Source organism: Ixodes scapularis, unplaced genomic scaffold (genome assembly GCF_016920785.2).
Source record: "Ixodes scapularis isolate PalLabHiFi unplaced genomic scaffold, ASM1692078v2 PGA_scaffold13__105_contigs__length_92229423, whole genome shotgun sequence".
NCBI lineage: Eukaryota > Metazoa > Arthropoda > Arachnida > Ixodida > Ixodidae > Ixodes > Ixodes scapularis.
In genome coordinates this window covers 12,859,693-12,876,944 of record NW_024609839.1, presented here as the reverse complement: position 1 = coordinate 12,876,944, position 17,252 = coordinate 12,859,693, and the positions used below count along the sequence as shown (strand labels likewise).

General features: G+C 45.9%; 1 protein-coding gene across 1 annotated transcript in view; it reads right to left on the bottom strand.

Annotated features, from left to right (window-relative positions):
* Positions 1 to 7,017: 7,017 nt before the first annotated feature.
* Positions 7,018 to 17,252, bottom strand: part of LOC121835520 (ecdysone 20-monooxygenase-like) — a 74,022-nt gene continuing 63,787 nt past the window's right edge. The window contains exon 2 of the mRNA XM_042289819.1: positions 7,018 to 7,259. Within this exon, the coding sequence (XP_042145753.1) occupies positions 7,018 to 7,259 (242 nt within the window). The remainder of the gene's footprint in view (positions 7,260 to 17,252) is intronic.

The following is a 17,252-nucleotide window of genomic DNA, read 5'->3' as shown; positions in this document are numbered from 1 at the left end:
GAATCGTACAATGACGCGTACCTTCCCTTCCTCTAAGCAAACGAAAAAAAAACAAAAAAACGATGAACATTTATTTTGGAAACTTTGTTTGAACAGAAATAGCATACATATTAGCAGTGGTTCTCAACCATTGATGTTTCGCGGACCCCTTGTAGAAAGGCGGAGATGATGGAGGACCCCGCTCGGGGTGAGGGGAATAGAAAGGTATAGGCTATCATGATAATGATTTAATAAATGAATATAACTAATTGCTAGTGTGAAGTAGACTTATCTCATTGACAAACGCACGAGAGTACTCACCCAAAAATTGGAACGTTTCTTAACGACGTGAAGAAAGACAACTAATATTGTCGTGCTTGACTGATAAGACATGGCTTCCCGGACCCCTATAGATGCCTTCGCGACCCCCATTTGAGAAACACTGCAATATAGAAGTGGTGGCATTGTCCCAGGTCGAGAGACCCCAAAAAACGTGACATTTCGGAATATGATCTGGCTGCGATAAATAGTTGGTCTGTTTTATTGTCAGCTAGTAGCTTTTCACGACGATCTCGACGCACTGCTAAAATCCTTGGCAGAGAGAGTATGCCTGTAGCGTGGCACACACACACAGGCACGCACAAAATATATCAATGTACTTATTAATATAACCCCCCCCCCCCCTCCAAAAAAAAAAAAAACTATTTTCGTATAGAACGAGCCAAGTGCGACGGGTCAAAGCGAGATATTTTTGAGAATGGCTGTTTTGAAAAGGGCCAGGTGAAAAGGGCGAAACGAGAACGGACTCAAATGAGGAGGGTTGAAATGCGAAGGACGAAACGGGAAAGGACCAAATGCGCCAGGTCCAAGAGAGAAGATCTTTTTGAGAATGGCTGTTTTGAGAAGGGCCAAGTGAGAAGGGCGAAACGAGAACGGGCTCAAATGATAACCTCCCTCTAATAATAACCAGAATATTCTGGTTAAGCACTCCAGGCAAGTTTGTTTGTAATATTGCATTTACTGGTACTGTGAATTCCTTTTTTTAACCGAAGTATCGTTGGGTACAACTTTACTAGACAGGCGAGCTGGTTAATATGACATTTTACAAACCGAGATGGAGGCTTCGAAGACATACGTTTCAATTGAGACGGATGTGTTCGTCCTTCTTTGTAGCCTCAGTCTCGGGTTGTAGAATGTTTTAGCGTTGTGTGCTGACACAAGATCCGAAATGTGTCCTGTTATTACTGAGAACTGATGCCAGTAAGCTGAATCGTTTTTTTTTTTTTTTTTTTTGTTTTTTTGTGTACAATCACAATTCGTCTTGATGCAAGGGTCAGACTTGGAGGCTCATGGTGTCTGCACGGACTGTCCAAATTAAGGGCGTGTCTCGGCTTGAAAGTATACTATAGACGAGGTTTAGATTTTGTCCAGATCGGATTACTAACCGATAGAGAAGTTAAAGAAGGAGCCAGGAACTCCTTAGCTTCTGTTATACATCCTCCTCTAAGAAATCCCACCCATTATTTATGTTATCTTTTTTTTCAGGCGACTTGTGGCAATGAACCCGCCGGAGGGGTCCCGGCAGTCGTCAAGAAAAGTTGCTCTGGTGCATCTGAAGGCGCAGGGAGCCCTCCAAGAGTTCTCGAAGTTCCAAAAGAAGTGGAAAGAAACTATTACAATTTGTTGTATAGGCCAAGATGGTTCTTTTCGAGATGTAGCATGTTAGCATAATTTTTGATCACATTTTTTTAGGAGACTGCTCACTTTGATATTTTTTTTACGGCTGAGCTGCCCCCCAAAATATTTGCGGCATGAACTGTGTTTTTTTTTTTATTGTGTATCTGCTCTATTCATTTAAAAGAAAAATAAATGTAAATATTTTTGAAGCAGCAAACTGTTCAGTCTTCTTTTCAATGGGTCCGTTGCTATGGGTTGGAACCAAAAGGACCAAGCGTGAACTTAGTTTGACAACGATTTTTTTTACAAATGTTTATCTGCCTTTATCCCCGTCACTACATGTACAATGCTCTCTAAACTTGACGTAGCATGTGAACACTTTCTCATGGCATTCCTGGCTTTTCTATTGAGTATATATGTCACAGATTCATTGTTCTGTTTTCAGGATAGTGCTCGCATTAGATACGACAGTTCAAAGTTTCCATACATACAAGTTTAGGGAACATTTGCGCATTGCAGGTAATTTTATGTTGCAAAGGCGTGCATCAAGTTGCGCCTGCAAACTGCCAGGACATCCCTGTTTTGCATGTCGCATATCAACTTTTTCAAGGAGGAGCTTGGCATGTGACATACAAAGCCCGGATGTACTCATGAATAGCGGCAGTAACATAAAATGGGGTGAGTACTATCACAAACAAGACTGAACTTTTTCCGTACGTACAAGAAATGTAACCTGTGTCGTTTTGGACGCATTGGAACATGTAATGTACTTCGTAAAAATGGTACATGTTCTGGCATGGCTTGCAACAGAACATGTGCTGCTGTGTGCCACGATGGTACATTTCCTGTAGCATACAGTACTTGTTCCGTGATGATGGTGTATGGAACTTGTTGTGGCTGCCCATATAGCAACAACATGTCCCGTACTAAAGAAGTATGAAACATGTTCTGTAGTCCGGTAATACAGTACATGTTGTGGCAACAAGGTTAGCATGTATGTGTCCCATATTTTGACAGGAGTTTTTCTAACAGTGTAGCCTTCGGTTCCGCCGCACGCGAATCTCTCTCACTCTGCGGAGAGAGCCATAAATTTGAAAATACGCTCTTCTCAAATAACGAAATAAAACCGGGTAGAGCATAGTGAGAGTCAAGCATAGCTTAGCAAGCACACGGTACAAGACAAAGTTTGAAACAGCGGCGCACTTCGCAGAAACAGAAGAAACTTCCTCACCTTCGCTTGCACTAGTCGACTGTCCGTCACTTGCGACGCTGCGTCTCACAGCTCTCAGTAATCGCTTGCTATTATTGAACACGGTATTCGTAAGTAAGCTATCTAAAATATCCGCTAAAACGGCTAAAACGTAAAAAGGAAGCGACGCTCACACCCTCCGGAACTCCAACGGCGGCCGAACGGAAGCTGATAGCAATAGCGATGGTCTTGCGCAGTTTTCAAAAGTCTCTTCTTTTTGCTCTTTGTTTTTTGAAGACAAAACTAAGCAAATCAATATATTAATAATAATAATGTCACTATATTATATTCGTAAAAAATTAAAAAGCGTTTAGTCTATCTGACGTTTTATCTAAACTTTCGGTTTTCTTTTTCAGTGTAAAACCGAAACTATCTCAAGCAATTTCTCCCTTGTCGCCAAGGCTATTTTGATTCATCTGCGGATGTTTGCACCGCTAGGATTTCGGCTTTTCTGGAAGGATCGGCTTTCGCGGCACATAAATAATGAGGGCAACCTTGTGTTTTTAAACAATGAGCGTGCCCGTTTTTTTTTTGACGAGGGAAAGACACGTTAAATTTACGTCGATTTTTTACAGTGTGGAACTCTCGATAGACGGTGTTGTTCTTTGTTGCAATTGTCAATATCTTTTCACGTGAATTGAGATGTCTTAGAGTTTTGAAAGATAAATCTACACCATGAAACACTTTCGGTGAAAGCTTGAGGTTGTTACATGAAGGCGCCGATTTCTCCAGCCAATTTCAGAGCGAGCTTCCATTCATAACACCACTTCGCTTACACGGTTCAGAAGTTGATCTGCGCTGCATGCGACTATGCAAGGTGGAGTATCTTATGTCCCCATTATTAGCCGTGGTTTCTTTTGCCTCCTGTCCTTTTGATTGCTGTGGATGCAGATATCTGAAACAGCGTATAGTGCGCTGAGACCTGCATTACAAAAACACCGGAATATCCTGCAAACGTAATTTGTCTACTAGCCTATGAGGCAGCACGCAAGTGGCGGTGCACTTTGAAAACAAAGTCATGTGCATGCTTTTTCATCAGCAGCATTAAACACTTGGTGCGATCGCCCTCGATCGCCTAGCTTCCGAATAGTGCTAACAGTTTTTTACAGTAAACTTTTATTCTTCAATAAAGGTAAGAAATACAGCTCAATGAGAATAAAAGCTATCTTTGCAATAAAAAAAGACTTTTCAATTGATAAATTTATAGAATTGACTAGCTAAAACAATTATTGACAAGTTAGATAACGCTACTTTCCGTGGCGTACAAAGTAGCTAATTTTTCTATTTTTGCTTTTTTTTAGGCGTAAGTCCATGTTGCATTTGCGACGTAAGTATGCTATGACAGTGCCGGTCGTTTCCCCGGGGAACTTTTGGACCACGTGGTCTGCAGTGAAATGAGAAATGAAGCATCCCTTTGTCACATTATGTCAGCTATACCCGGTGATACTTTTTAATTAACTGGTCTCAGGAAAATTGGGGGGCTCACTGTCATGTCGATTCACTCTTCATGTGTGTCGTGCGACACGGCCTACATTACATGGGTGAATAACCGTGGCAACATTTTTTTAAGTAAGTAAAATCCGTAAATTTACTTTTTTTTATTATTGCTGTTTTAGAGGCAGTCGTTTTTAGAGCCTAACACAATCAAAACTATTCACGAAACAACCAAGGGGCTTTAAGATATTTATTTATCAAATTTTGCACTTTTTTCCCTCGATTCAAGAACCACGCGCAGCAGGGGCGAGCGAAGTGGAAAGTGACTTAGCGGTTTTGACATGGCATATCGGTGATGGCATGTTTGTATGTGTTAGCGAGAACTTCTCATACTGGAGTTCTATGCATTATTTAATTTTTCTAGTGAAGTTACAACCCTCATAAAGTGCTGTCGCATTCAGCATGAACGAAGTTGCACACTTTTGACAGCGTGCCTTTGGTGGATGCTCCAGCATCATACTTCCAACGGTTCGACTGAAGGGAATACGTAAGAATAGCATCCTGCGCTCTGTCCAGCGCGCTGTTTTTAATCAGGCGACGAAAGGCAGAGTTTTAGCTATGAATAACCCAAAACTCGTCACCTTCTCGCAAATTGTTTCAGTTGGGCTAGAGTTTATTGATAGCCCCTTTAAAATTGAAAATTGAACATGTTCAATTACACTGTTAATTAAAAAAGCTAATTATACAACGTACTGTAACGTTTATTTACTCATCTAATGTCCGCCGAGCCCCACAAATATTCTGGGAAAACGGCATCGGCCTATCTATTGCGTTTTTAATGTGTTAATGTTAAAAAATCGCACTATATATATATATCCGTTATTATAATTTGAGTACGCCGACTGAAAGCACTGAAAGTACACCTTTAGTATACTTAAGTGCGCTTCCTGTATACTGATTTTGAACTACTTTTTACCGCGGGCACTACGATTCTACTACATGTACTAGTCTTGTACGAACGAATATACTTTAAGTACACTTAAAAAATACATTCAGTCCGAAGAACACACTGAAATTATACTTTTAGTATACTTAAGTGCACTTCTAGTATACTAATTTTGCACGACTTTTCGCTAAGGGCAGTACCAGTAGCACGTAGCAGGGCCCGTCGCTCTCATGTTTGCTTTAATCGAAAGAGCACGTTTTCAGACACGGAAGTACAAAATAATTTTTCAGGTCCGACTGCTCTCGTGCCATCATCGAAATAAGTCGCGTTTTCGAATCACACCTGAACAACCACAGTGCTGCCTGCCGGCGTCTGTAGACGCTTTCAGGCAGCTGTAACCCAGCTCGGAGTCAGATAACGCCGCGCGTTCGACTGATATGCGGATACCCTTAAAAAAATCTTTGTGCAGCCCCGCGAAGTGATAGCGTAAAGAAATGCTGCGGCCGAGGCCATGAACTACATTGTGCACACTGGAACACTCTTCTTGGGCAGGTAAGGATCACAGTAGGTCGTGGCCGTAACAACCTAACAACCAAAACAGAACTAAAACTGATGTCACATTACCGTTTCCATTTTTTGTGATGCAAATTAATTATATGCGCACTTCATTATTAACGTTTAAAACAAAACGAAATGAACTTCTATTTTCTTCTCTTTTAGAGTAAAGAAACTGTAATCAGTTCATTGCAGACGAATTCAAGTAAAAGAGACATAACGAAAGTCTTATTGGCACTGATATCACGATGGCCGTCCTCGCCGAGCTTTGGGTTCCGCGACGTGCCGTGATCGTTCTAGCCGCAGCTCTGGCCCCGAAACGTAAAGGGCCGCCCACACTAGCGAGAAAACGCGCGTGGCACGCCGATCGCGGCAAGTAACAAAATGTCGCCGAAGCACAGTCAGCGCCACGAGCGCGTGCTGAGACACGCCCTTTATCTTCCCGCTTAACCGATTTATCGGCGCGCCGGGCGCGTTTTCTCGCTAGTGTGGGTGGCCCTTAACTCTCCCGACAATATTTGCTTCTGTTTGCGCCGCCATCTTGGTGCTGGTGCAGAGCAGACGCAAAGGCCCATCATCATGATTCAAATGTGCGACTTTCTCAGCATTAGATTCAGTTTCGGTGTTATGAAGCTCATGCTATATTGCTTTGCTTTGTTGCGAACTGTTTAAACATTTGTGTACGACGGAAAAACGTTTCCTGTGATTTTAGATAAAGCTTCGGCCAACTGACCAGGCACGTAGCCAGGGGGGAGGTGGGGGAGGCGGGCACGGGGCCCGGCCCTCCCCCCCCCCCCCCCCCCCCGAAATTATCCATTTTGCTGGGACCTCCTCTCCTTCTCCCCTCCATACAGCATTTTGTCATCGGCAGGCCCTCCCCCCCCCCCCCCCCCTTTCCATAGCAAAATCCTGGCTACGTGCCGGTAACTGACAACCATGACTTTAAGCACCAATATGGGTAAGTGTCGTTACTTTGAAGCGTAGTCTATTTAGTGGCTCGTGTACCCTTAACGAAGAGCTGTTTGAGGTGCCGATGCTACTGAACACCTGCTGACGAGGAGCCCTCAGACGCTCGCGCGGAACGTGCAGGAGATTCAAATTAGATATCTCGCTCCCTGGCAGACGATCAGCGAGAGCACAGGGGAGTCTCTGCAAGAGACCACTCTTCGCGGGCCGCTCACATGTTCAGGATGCCGATGTTCTTGTAGTACTCGGGCCGGCTGCTGCGGTACTTCTTGAAGGCCGTGACCCCCATGCGGAAGGGCGTCTTGCCCTCGTGCTGGTAGAGCGCGTGAAAATCGTCGGCGCTGAACAGGTGCACCAGCGAGTAGCGGCCGGGCAGCTTCTCAGCCACGATGGGGCCGTACTGGCGGTGCATGTCCAGCGCCGCCTCGTGCCGCCGGTCCGGGTGGTATTTGCCTGGGGGCGGGACAGCCGCGTCTTTCAGGATTGGCGGCGAGTTGTATTGGTGCAACCTCCTGTGGTTCCCTTTCGTGACGGCATTACCTTGCGTACAACAAGTGCGATGGTGTTTGTAATGAGCATGGTGGGAGATTGAAATCTTTGCGCTTTGGAGCCACCTCTGCCAACACCGTCAAAATTGAAGTTCTTACATTCCTCTTATTCCTGTCGATGACAAATCCTTTGCGGACGTCATATTTAGCATTCGGCCAATCGCGGCAAGTAGACTACAGCGAAGCTTTCGATCGCGTGCCTCGCCAATGGCGCCGAGGGAGATCAGAAGCGTCACTGCAGTCGACGTTCCAGATTGACCAAACCATAGCTTCCTGTCTACTGATATTGCCTGCCCAATCGCTGAGTCACAACGAGAAATATCCTGAAAATCACAGCGAGGCGGGTCAAATCTTGCAAATCACGGCGAGGTAAATCCTGGTCGTAGCGTCACGAACGGGGACCATAAGATGGCCCCACCCAAACATCTCAGCGCTAATAGAGAGTTTAAGGGAACCGTTTTTGCATATCCTCTACGGTACAAAGGGCCCTCCGGTACGTACTGCGCATGTGCGAAGCTTCTGCGGTGGGTGACCAGACTTGGAAGTAATCCGTTACAAGTAACGGAATTACGTGTAATTAATTACTTTTCTAGTAATTTCGTAATTAATCCGTTACTTTTCTGAAAATATAGTTTGTAATCTAATTTCATTACTTTTTCAGCAACGCGTTACTGAAATTACTCGTTACAATTCTTCCGCCCCGTCAAAGGAAGAAAAGAGAGAGGAAAAAGGGCGATGCAAGAGCCTTCGCGCTTTTAGCATGGTAACACAAGACGGGGGTTCGCTCGCGAGGAGATCTGGTGCTGGCGAAGGAAAGGAATTCACGGAAACCGCGGCAGCGCAGCCAGAGCCCGTTTCTGGACTTGTTCGTACGTGCAGTCAGGCTGGGAGGATTCGACTGTCTACATGAAGGCAAGAAGCTTCGACTTGGAAAACGAACGGACTGCGTCGAGCGCACAAAAGAGCAGAAAACTAATGGCCCATAAAACCATCGAGTGGGAGTCGTGAAGAGTACGAACGTGGACACTGTGACCGTGGTGCAGATGTCCGCTCACCCCCTTCCCCCCCCCCCCCCCTTCTTTCCGCCCCACAACCTGCGTGTTGTCCCCCAAAAACCAATCAGCATATTTTTTTTGTCACACGAGACCGTCCTTTGCTTTTCGATGTTCTGCCTACACACACCCACCCTGCAGATAAAAAAAAATTGTAACGAGATCTTGACCCTGTTCATCTTTGACAGCGCTGTGAAAGCTAAATACTGGCTTTACCAACCAGCTTTGTGGTTTCTGTCACTTGACTTCGCGCTAGCGGATGCGTAAGCCACAAACATAAGGGAAGCGATGGCAGCAGCTCATTGGAACAGAAAAAGAATGTAGCATCTGTCAGTTCAAACAGTAACTTTAGACAGCAGGCGATAAGGTGGCCGGGGAGCACAGCCAAAATGGCTTGGGACTTCGAGGCTGAACCCATATTCCTAGAAACGAGAATGTTGGGGATTGTGCCTACGGGAACTTACTCCGACATTTTAGGAAAAGGGAACACAGCCCGAGTTTTCTGAGAATAAACAGTGGCTGACTTGGAAACAGTAGGGTGCCTCTACAGGAGTTAAGGCAGCGGAAGGCGGCTGTAAACGCGTGAATTACATTGAAGCCTGCTGTTCACTGAACATTCGGCTTTTTTTAATATTCTCTAAACGGAAAAATCAGCTTGGCTGAAATATTGTCCATGAATATTTCGTGTGAAGTTTCAGTTTTGATTAGTTTGATAACCAAGAAAAAAGATCAAGTGGGTCAAGGCCGGATAACAACGTTCAACAAGCGGTACTTTGAAATCTGCTCAAACGGAAGTACTTCATGTACGTCTTACAGCCAGTTGGTTTTAGTGGCTAAACCAGCCCCTATTTAGGCAATATATAGCAACCGTAGAAAAACCACATCTTCAGGAGAATCGTGTTCTAAAGTTTGCCGTTGCCATATTTCGAATGGTGTGCGTGCCTCCGCCACCCATGTGCAATCGTCACATGTTCATGGGATTCAGTTCTGTCCCGGGTGGACAGCGCTAGATTCGTTTATATCGAACACCTGTTCCAATCCTTTAGAGCTTTATAGATCCATCGTCGCAAAATTATTATCCTAAATAATCGGTAGATATAGTAGTGAATCTGTTTTATTTTTGATGGGGCCCGAAATTCCCCCCACAAACACGCAGTAGATATTGCAGCTATTTTGCGTGTTTCTTTAAAGTAGCGCAAAAGTAATTCAGTAAAGTAACGAAGTAATCAATCAGTTAATTTTACGGGGAGCAATTTGTAACTGTAGTCCATTACTTTTTAGGCCAAGTACTTGTAATTGTAATTAATTACTTTTTTGGAGTAACGGGCACAAGTCTGTAGGTAACACATGCGCACTTCGTATCGGAGGGCCCATCGTACCGCGGAGGATGTGCAAAAACGGTTCCCTAAAACTCCCTAATATTCAAATGGTGTAACCGCCGAGTCCAACGGTCACATGAACCGCGAGTGATTTGAAAGACATTTCTATTGTGGCTGGAGAGACTTGTATGTAACGCGTTACGAGCTGCGTGTTACGTACTATTCGCTACTTCTCAAGCAACATAAACTTCATTACTCAAGACATTTTGATTTTTTTTTTTGTTTTTTTTTAACAAGAGCAATGTCTGCATTTGTCAGTGCGACCGCAACACGCCTAGTCATAGCCTCCTCTATACGGAGAAAGCCTGGCACATCGACGACGGAGCCATAAGGCACGCGGCCGGAGGAAAACCGAGAGGAGGAGCGCGCGGAACGGTGAAAAATATGGTAGCGCAAAGCAGAAAGGGCAGTGATGGTGTGCGAGCGCTTGGGTCGTGCAGCGGCAGCTCCCCGAACCACGTTTGTTTACGTGTTTTCGTCACCATCGTTTTCGTGCTCCGTACAGAGGATAGCCAGAGGAAATGTATTAACTGTATGAGCGCGCCTGCTAAGCAGGGAACATATGAGTGCTCGGCTCGCACGCCTAGCGTTGCCTTCGCGCGCACGTAGGATGAAACAAAGTATATTTTTGACTTCGTTCAAACCTAAGGTGAAACGAAGTATATGGCCCATGAATCGCCGAACACTCCAAGCACCAGATACCGAACTTTCCGGGCAGTTCGTCGCACAACCTCCAGGCCAGAGATGGCAAAATTACTTTGAAAAGGTAATTAAATTCAATTATTAATTACTTTTCTGAAAACTGCAGAAATGTAATTAAATTACATTACAAATTACCGCAGACTAAACGTAATTACATTACATTACAATGACTCTCCAAAAGTAATGAAATTACTTTAAAATTACTTTCTACTTACTTTTGAATACCTTGAGGCAGTAATTCGCGCTCAGTTTATTTACCATATACTCCAGCGCAGTGTTTACAAAACAAGACCTCGTTTGACCCCACAACGCGTGTGCAGGAACCAGATCCGAAAGAAGCCAGGCACTGCGCATGCGCAGTGCCGACAGCAGCATTACCGCAGTGGTGTCACGTCAAAGAGCTGAGTTGGTCTATGTGTACCAAAACTCAGATCTTCCTGATTACACCGCAACAACCTTATGTGCCTCAAAGTGAACCATACTGAACCGTGCTTTTGCTGGTGCACACTACATAAGTGTTAAACCTGCTGAATAGCTTGTTTAGATGTGACTCAGAAAGACAGCCGACTCACCGGTATTCGCTGTTCATTCAACGGTGAAGGTTCTTGCTAAAAGGGCGATATGTTTCCGTCTTCCTGATTTAGAAGTTGTAGTCCGTGTCACCGTGTCAGTTTGTTAAGTCGGGCAATGGCAGCTCGTTCTCACAAAAAGTAATCGCGTGAAACGTTTCCCTTCTGCCTTGGACGCAATCTAATTCTATTCTTTCGAGAGCACTATACTCGTCGATAACGTTTCTTGGCAATGCAGTGGAGAGGAGGAGAGCCCGCGCACAGCTTTATTCGGTGCTCAAAACGGGAGAGGGAACCCGTGCCTGTACCCTCCACTGCATTGCCAAGGAAAGCTGCCGCCGAGTATAGTTGACCTATTCTCGGTCATTCCTTTCAAGGAGCATTTTTCCCAAACACCCGAAGAGTCCAAGCTTTTGTGCATTGTCACAAAAAGGGCCCAAGTAATTGCTAAGCAGAAGCGTCGTAGGTTGGGGAATGGCGCGAGCTTCCTAAATTGTGTACTTTCCCAACAAACGGGAGCCGATATCTGCTTCTGGCTTATTCCCGAGTAAACTTCCAAAGGGAAGGCAGCAAGGCATACCGCGAGCGGGACCTGCTTTGCTCGAGGACGCACGAAACGTTCTGGGGCTTCGACGAGGCATTTGGAATTAACTATTTATTCCGGTCGTTTGTTGTTCACAATGGTCGAAACTTACGGTTTGACCTTTCTTGACGAAAGTACAAAGCTGGGGATCTGTTTGCTCTGCCCTCTTAGGTTTTAAATTATGTTTGACTTCCTGGTGATGTGCCTGTCGCTTTGTAGCATATGAGCTGTTCATCCCTAAGCTGACGCACTGTCCGCTCTTAGGGATAAACGGTGGAAGCTACGTGTTTGATGGAGCAGTCGCACGTCTATCGTCCACCACGTAACCGCGCTCTCGTTCATACCCACGCGGAGAGAAAGGGACGGAACACGTGATTAAAAGAAGGTGTTGGATTGTTTCTGGTTATAGCTTGCAGCTCCCACAGCACTGCAAGCTTCGGGATGAACGAAGTATAGCATCGTCGTGATGACGCGACGCGGACAATCTGTCGTGCCTGTGGTTGTACGCCGTTTCCTTCCAGCGATGTTTACACGCAAGCTTTTCTTCTCCGCCTTTCCAGCCCCTCTTTGTGCGTCTATTTAGCTCTTCGTACAAGCCTTTGCGCTCAGGTGGCCGTCGATTATTTCCGCTGATGCTCGTTCACAACATTTCACCATGGAAATTAATTTTTCTCTTCTTTCTTAAAAGGGCACTGACAGGGTATTTATGCTCGCCGAGGTTTTTAGTTGAACGTGACATATGAGAGTTCAACTACCCAGTACAGAATTTGCGGCTTGAAATTCGGTTTCTTTCCGCCCGAAAACCGTGGATCGAAGCCTGGCCGGTTTGAGTCGCGCTCACGTTCTTTTCTGTGGTCACGGGCCGCTTTCTAAGGTTTAGACGCGACCACCAAATTTAATCAAAGTCGTGGGTCATTGAAAGCACACAGTCAATACTAAAATTAGAAAAAAAATATTAAACCCATTTCTTTGTGGCTTCCAAAAAGCTGCATATACGTTGATTGGAAAAAAAAAATGTTGCACAGACAACCGGAACCATTGTGTACGTTCGCTGCATAATTTTCAACATGGCGTCGTTCCGCGTTTTGTGGGACTCGCGGGTAGCAGCGGACGACGGGCGTGGCACCTTTACTTCCGAACTGTCGTTCATGGTACCGGCGAATTCTGTCTTCCTTCGAAAGAGAAATTGTGGATCGATCAAAAGAATTGATATTGATCCCGTGCGACACGCCCGACCAGAAAACCGACTGCACGAAGACGTCGCTAAGCCGCCGTCAATTCTCGTCGCTGAAGACATCGCTCGCACATACGTCAAGCACGAAGTGCGTATATCGAGTTAAACACGCACGCGTACGGTTTCTTTACTAGGCGCGAATGTGACCAATACGTAATACTGCCCGTCTTCAAGCCGGGAGCGGATGTAATAGAGGGAAATCGGCAGAAAACTTTTCGACATACAGTCGACCGGCTGCATTACTACGAACGAAAGAGTTCTTCAGTAGTTCAGAGATTCCACTTCCGGCGCTCGAATGAGACGGACGTGCTATGATGAGCTCCGTCGAAGCGGCGAAAACGACCGCGTCAGGCCGTGGTACTACTGTTGATGCTGCAACCGAAGATTATCAGGGTTATCCTTCACCAGCTGCTCACCGGATACGTGGTAACGAATACTGTTTCTTCATTGCAGCGTGAAAGGCCGTCCGTACCGAGTACCCGACTTCCTGAAGAACTACGAAGGATCGACGTAATGAAGGACTTGGCTTCTGCCGGCTTTCATCAGATGAACCACGTCTGGAGTTTGAAGATGCACACCCTCGCAGCGAAGCAACGACTGGTCGACGCCAAGGAGCTGACCATCAAGAGTGGGCGGTGCCTTTTCATCGACCCGGAGAACATGGCGGTGAAGGTGAAACTTCACTGGGTCCCGTACGACGTGCCAAACGGCCAGGTAAAGAAAGAGCTGGAGCGCTATGGCAAAGTCTCCGAGATCACCAGGGAGCTCTTCCGAGAGAAGGGGTTCAAAGCTGTCGAATCCAACACCAGAAGTGCGCGTCTGACCCTCAAGAAAGGCTACACTGTCGACAGCCTCCCCCACAAAATTCGCCTGAAGGGGTGTAAGGTGCTCGTTGTTGTGCCAGGACGCGCTCCGCTTTGCCTGCGCTGCCGTCGTACGGGCCACATCCGCCGGGACTGCCGTATCCCCCGATGCTCAGACTGCCATCGCTTTGGCCATGGGGCCGACGACTGTGTCAAGACCTACGCGTCGACAGCCGGCCACCGCAGGGTGGACGACCAGTTAGACTTCGGGATGGACGACGCCGAAGCGGAGGAAGCGGTCGGTGCTTCTGGGCTGACCGTACATCCGCCGTCCGACGGCGGTGGGTCGGCTACCCCAGAAGACGTCGATTATCCGGCCGCTTCCTCGCATACCGGCTGGAAGCAGCAGCTCCGAGCCTGTGCCGCAAGGCGAGAGGGCGACGGGGGCGAAGACGGAGGAGCCACAGGCTCAAGAGCAAAGACCACAGCCAAAGCGACGGAATTGCCCCGAGAGAAAGTGACGACGGTACTCCTAGTTGCGACACCTCGGCTCCTGTGCCGAACTGATTGATTGATTGATTTTGGGTTTTAATGGCGCAGCGGCTGCTAAGGCCATAGTGCGCCAGAACAATGGTAGAAGAAAACACTGCGGTGCTATTTAGTTAAAGGTGAGGCAATATGATATGAGAGTTTAAAATCTTTCATGAAATGCAGACAATACAAAGAAAATTCACAAACTTAAATGTGCTGTAATAGGCCAATGCTGTTTAGGAAGTTAAAAACTTGGTTATGAGGAACAAGAGGCTCCTCTCCCAGCAAAAGGGCTGGGTGGAATGGGATCTGTTCTTTAAAAAACCGTGAAACGTTAGTGCGACGCTCCTCATGATATTTCGGACATTGAATGAGAATGTGCAAGACGGAGAGCGTTTCATCACATTCTTCACACATTGGAGCATCCTCTGCTCGCAGAAGGAAGCCATGTGTGAGTTGAGTGTGACCAATTCTCAGGCGACAGAGAACAACTTCATAAAAGCGCTCGTTATGTCGGCAACTGGCCCACTCAGAAAGAAGAGGTTTCACGCAATGGAGCTTATTGTGGACTTCAGTGTCCCATTCCTCCTGCCACTTCTTTTTAATCGACTTTTTCAATGATGCCCTGTAATCCAGGTATGGGATGCAGGTAACCTCTGTGTCCAGGTCCTGAGATGTTCTAGCGGCTTTATCGGCCTCCTCATTTCCGACTATACCGACGTGGCTAGGGACCCAACAGAAATTAATGGTGATGTTGGAGTTTGTGGCAGCTACAATCTTGTTACGTATTTGCAGAATAAAAGCATCTTTTGATCTATCTAGGGATGCAAGTGCACGGAGTGCACTGAGGGAATCTGAGAAAATTATGGCAGCCTTGATATTTCTTTTGATGATAGTGTCCACAGCTACCAGTAGGGCATATGACTCTGCAGAAAAGATGGTGGCTTGGTTGCTGAGCCGCGTTACAATAGTGCATGACGGCCCGACTACAGCACATCCTACACTGTTGCTCCCCTTCGTTCCATCCGTGTAAAACTGTACAAAGTTTTTGTAGTTTTTAGAGATTTGGAAGAACTCTTGCCTAAGATCTTCTGCTGGTACATTCTTCTTGTCATACTTGGAAAGAGAAAAATTAATCGGAATAGGTGTGATGTTCCAGGGTGCAACTGGGCTGGGTAACACTGCTACCGGGCTCGATAAGTCTATTGCAAAATTCTTGGCCTCGGATTTAAGGTGCAGAGGAAAAGGAGGTATAACAGAAGGTTTGTTCTGGTACGTCCTTTCATACCGCGTGTCCAGAAACACTTCGAGTGCAGGATGTTGAGGCATAGAGCGAACTCTTAAATGATATTGAAAGCCCAAGAACAGACGTCTTTTTCCGAGAGAGTATTCATTAGATTCAGCGTAGAGACTGGGAACTGGAGAGGTCCGGAAAGCCCCCGTTGCAAGCCGTAGTCCCAGGTGGTGGACAGGATCCAAGATCCGAAGAAGAGACGGCCGTGCCGAGCCGTACACTATGCAACCGTAATCTAATTTCGATCGAACAAGGCACTGATACAAACGCAGCAGGCACCTTCTGTCACTACCCCAGGACTTGTGCGAAAGAACTTTTAAAATATTCGATGCTAGCAGGCATTTCTTTTTTAGCTGCAAGATGTGACTACGGAAGCTAAGTTTCTTATCAAAGATAACCCCTAAAAATTTATGCTCAGGATGTACGTTTAGGGTCTGACCTCCCAAAGTTAGAGTGGGTTCTGTAATGATACCCCTTCGAAGAGAAAACAGAACACAGACTGTCTTTTCTGCTGAAAAACGGAAACCATTCCCATCTGCCCAACGTGTCATTTCATTAATACCTAGTTGAACTTGGCGTTCACAGACAGCTGAATTACACGAAGAGCAGGATATTTGCACATCATCAACATAAAGTGCATAGGAGAGAGATCGGGGAAGAACCTGTCTAAGAGAGTTCATTTTGATCAGAAACAAAATAACACTCAGCACCGACCCTTGGGGAACACCATTCTCCTGGACAAACGTTTCAGAAAGTGTCGTGCCCAACCTCACCTGGAACGAGCGCTCATCGATGAAGCTCTTGATAAGAGCTAGCATTTTCCCACGAATTCCAGCTGAAACTAAATCACTTAAAATTCCGTACCGCCATGTGGTATCATATGCCTTCTCAATATCGAAAAACAAAGATAGACAATGTTGTCTGTTAACAAAGGCATCCCTGACCGTTTTTTCTAGGCGAACAAGGTGACCAACAGTTGATCGCCCTGTCCTATACCCACATTGAAATTTGTCGAAGAAGTTTTCCTGCTCTAAAAAATACACCAATCTAGAGGTTACCATTCGTTCAAACGTTTTTCCCAGGGAACTGGTGAGTGCGATTGGTCTGTAGCTGGAGGGTAATGGTGGATCCTTTCCAGGCTGTAGCAAAGGAATCACAATTGCCCTTTTCCAGAAAATGGGATAAGTTCCAATGTTCCATACAGAGTTAAAAAACAATAGGATGGTATCTAATGTTGCAGGATGTAAATGCTGAAGCATACTGTAATGAATAAGGTCTGGTCCCGGGGACGAGTTCTTTCCCTTGTCAAGGGCAATCATCAGTTCCACAAGGGTGAATGGTTGATTATAAGCCTCGTTAGAACCACCGGTACATTTTATGGTACTTTCTCTTTGGCAGCCTTGTATTTTAGAAAGGTGTCTGAATAATGCTCAGATCCCGAGATAGACTTGAAGTGTTCACCTAGAATATTTGCCTGCTGTTTTAGTGTGGGAACACTGCTGCCATCCAATGTGAAGAGAGGGATAGTAAATGCACGGTAATCCCCTCTAATTCTATGAACCCTGTCCCATACGACTTTTATGCCTGTGGAACTGTTGACTGAAGAAGCATACGACATCCACGCGGTTTTTTTAGATTGGCGTCTTACATTGCGGGCCTTAGCACGTAGCTTTTTAAACCTAATGACATTTTCAACTGTTGGGTAACGGCGCACTATTGTCCATGCACAGTTTTGCCGCTTACGAGCTAGG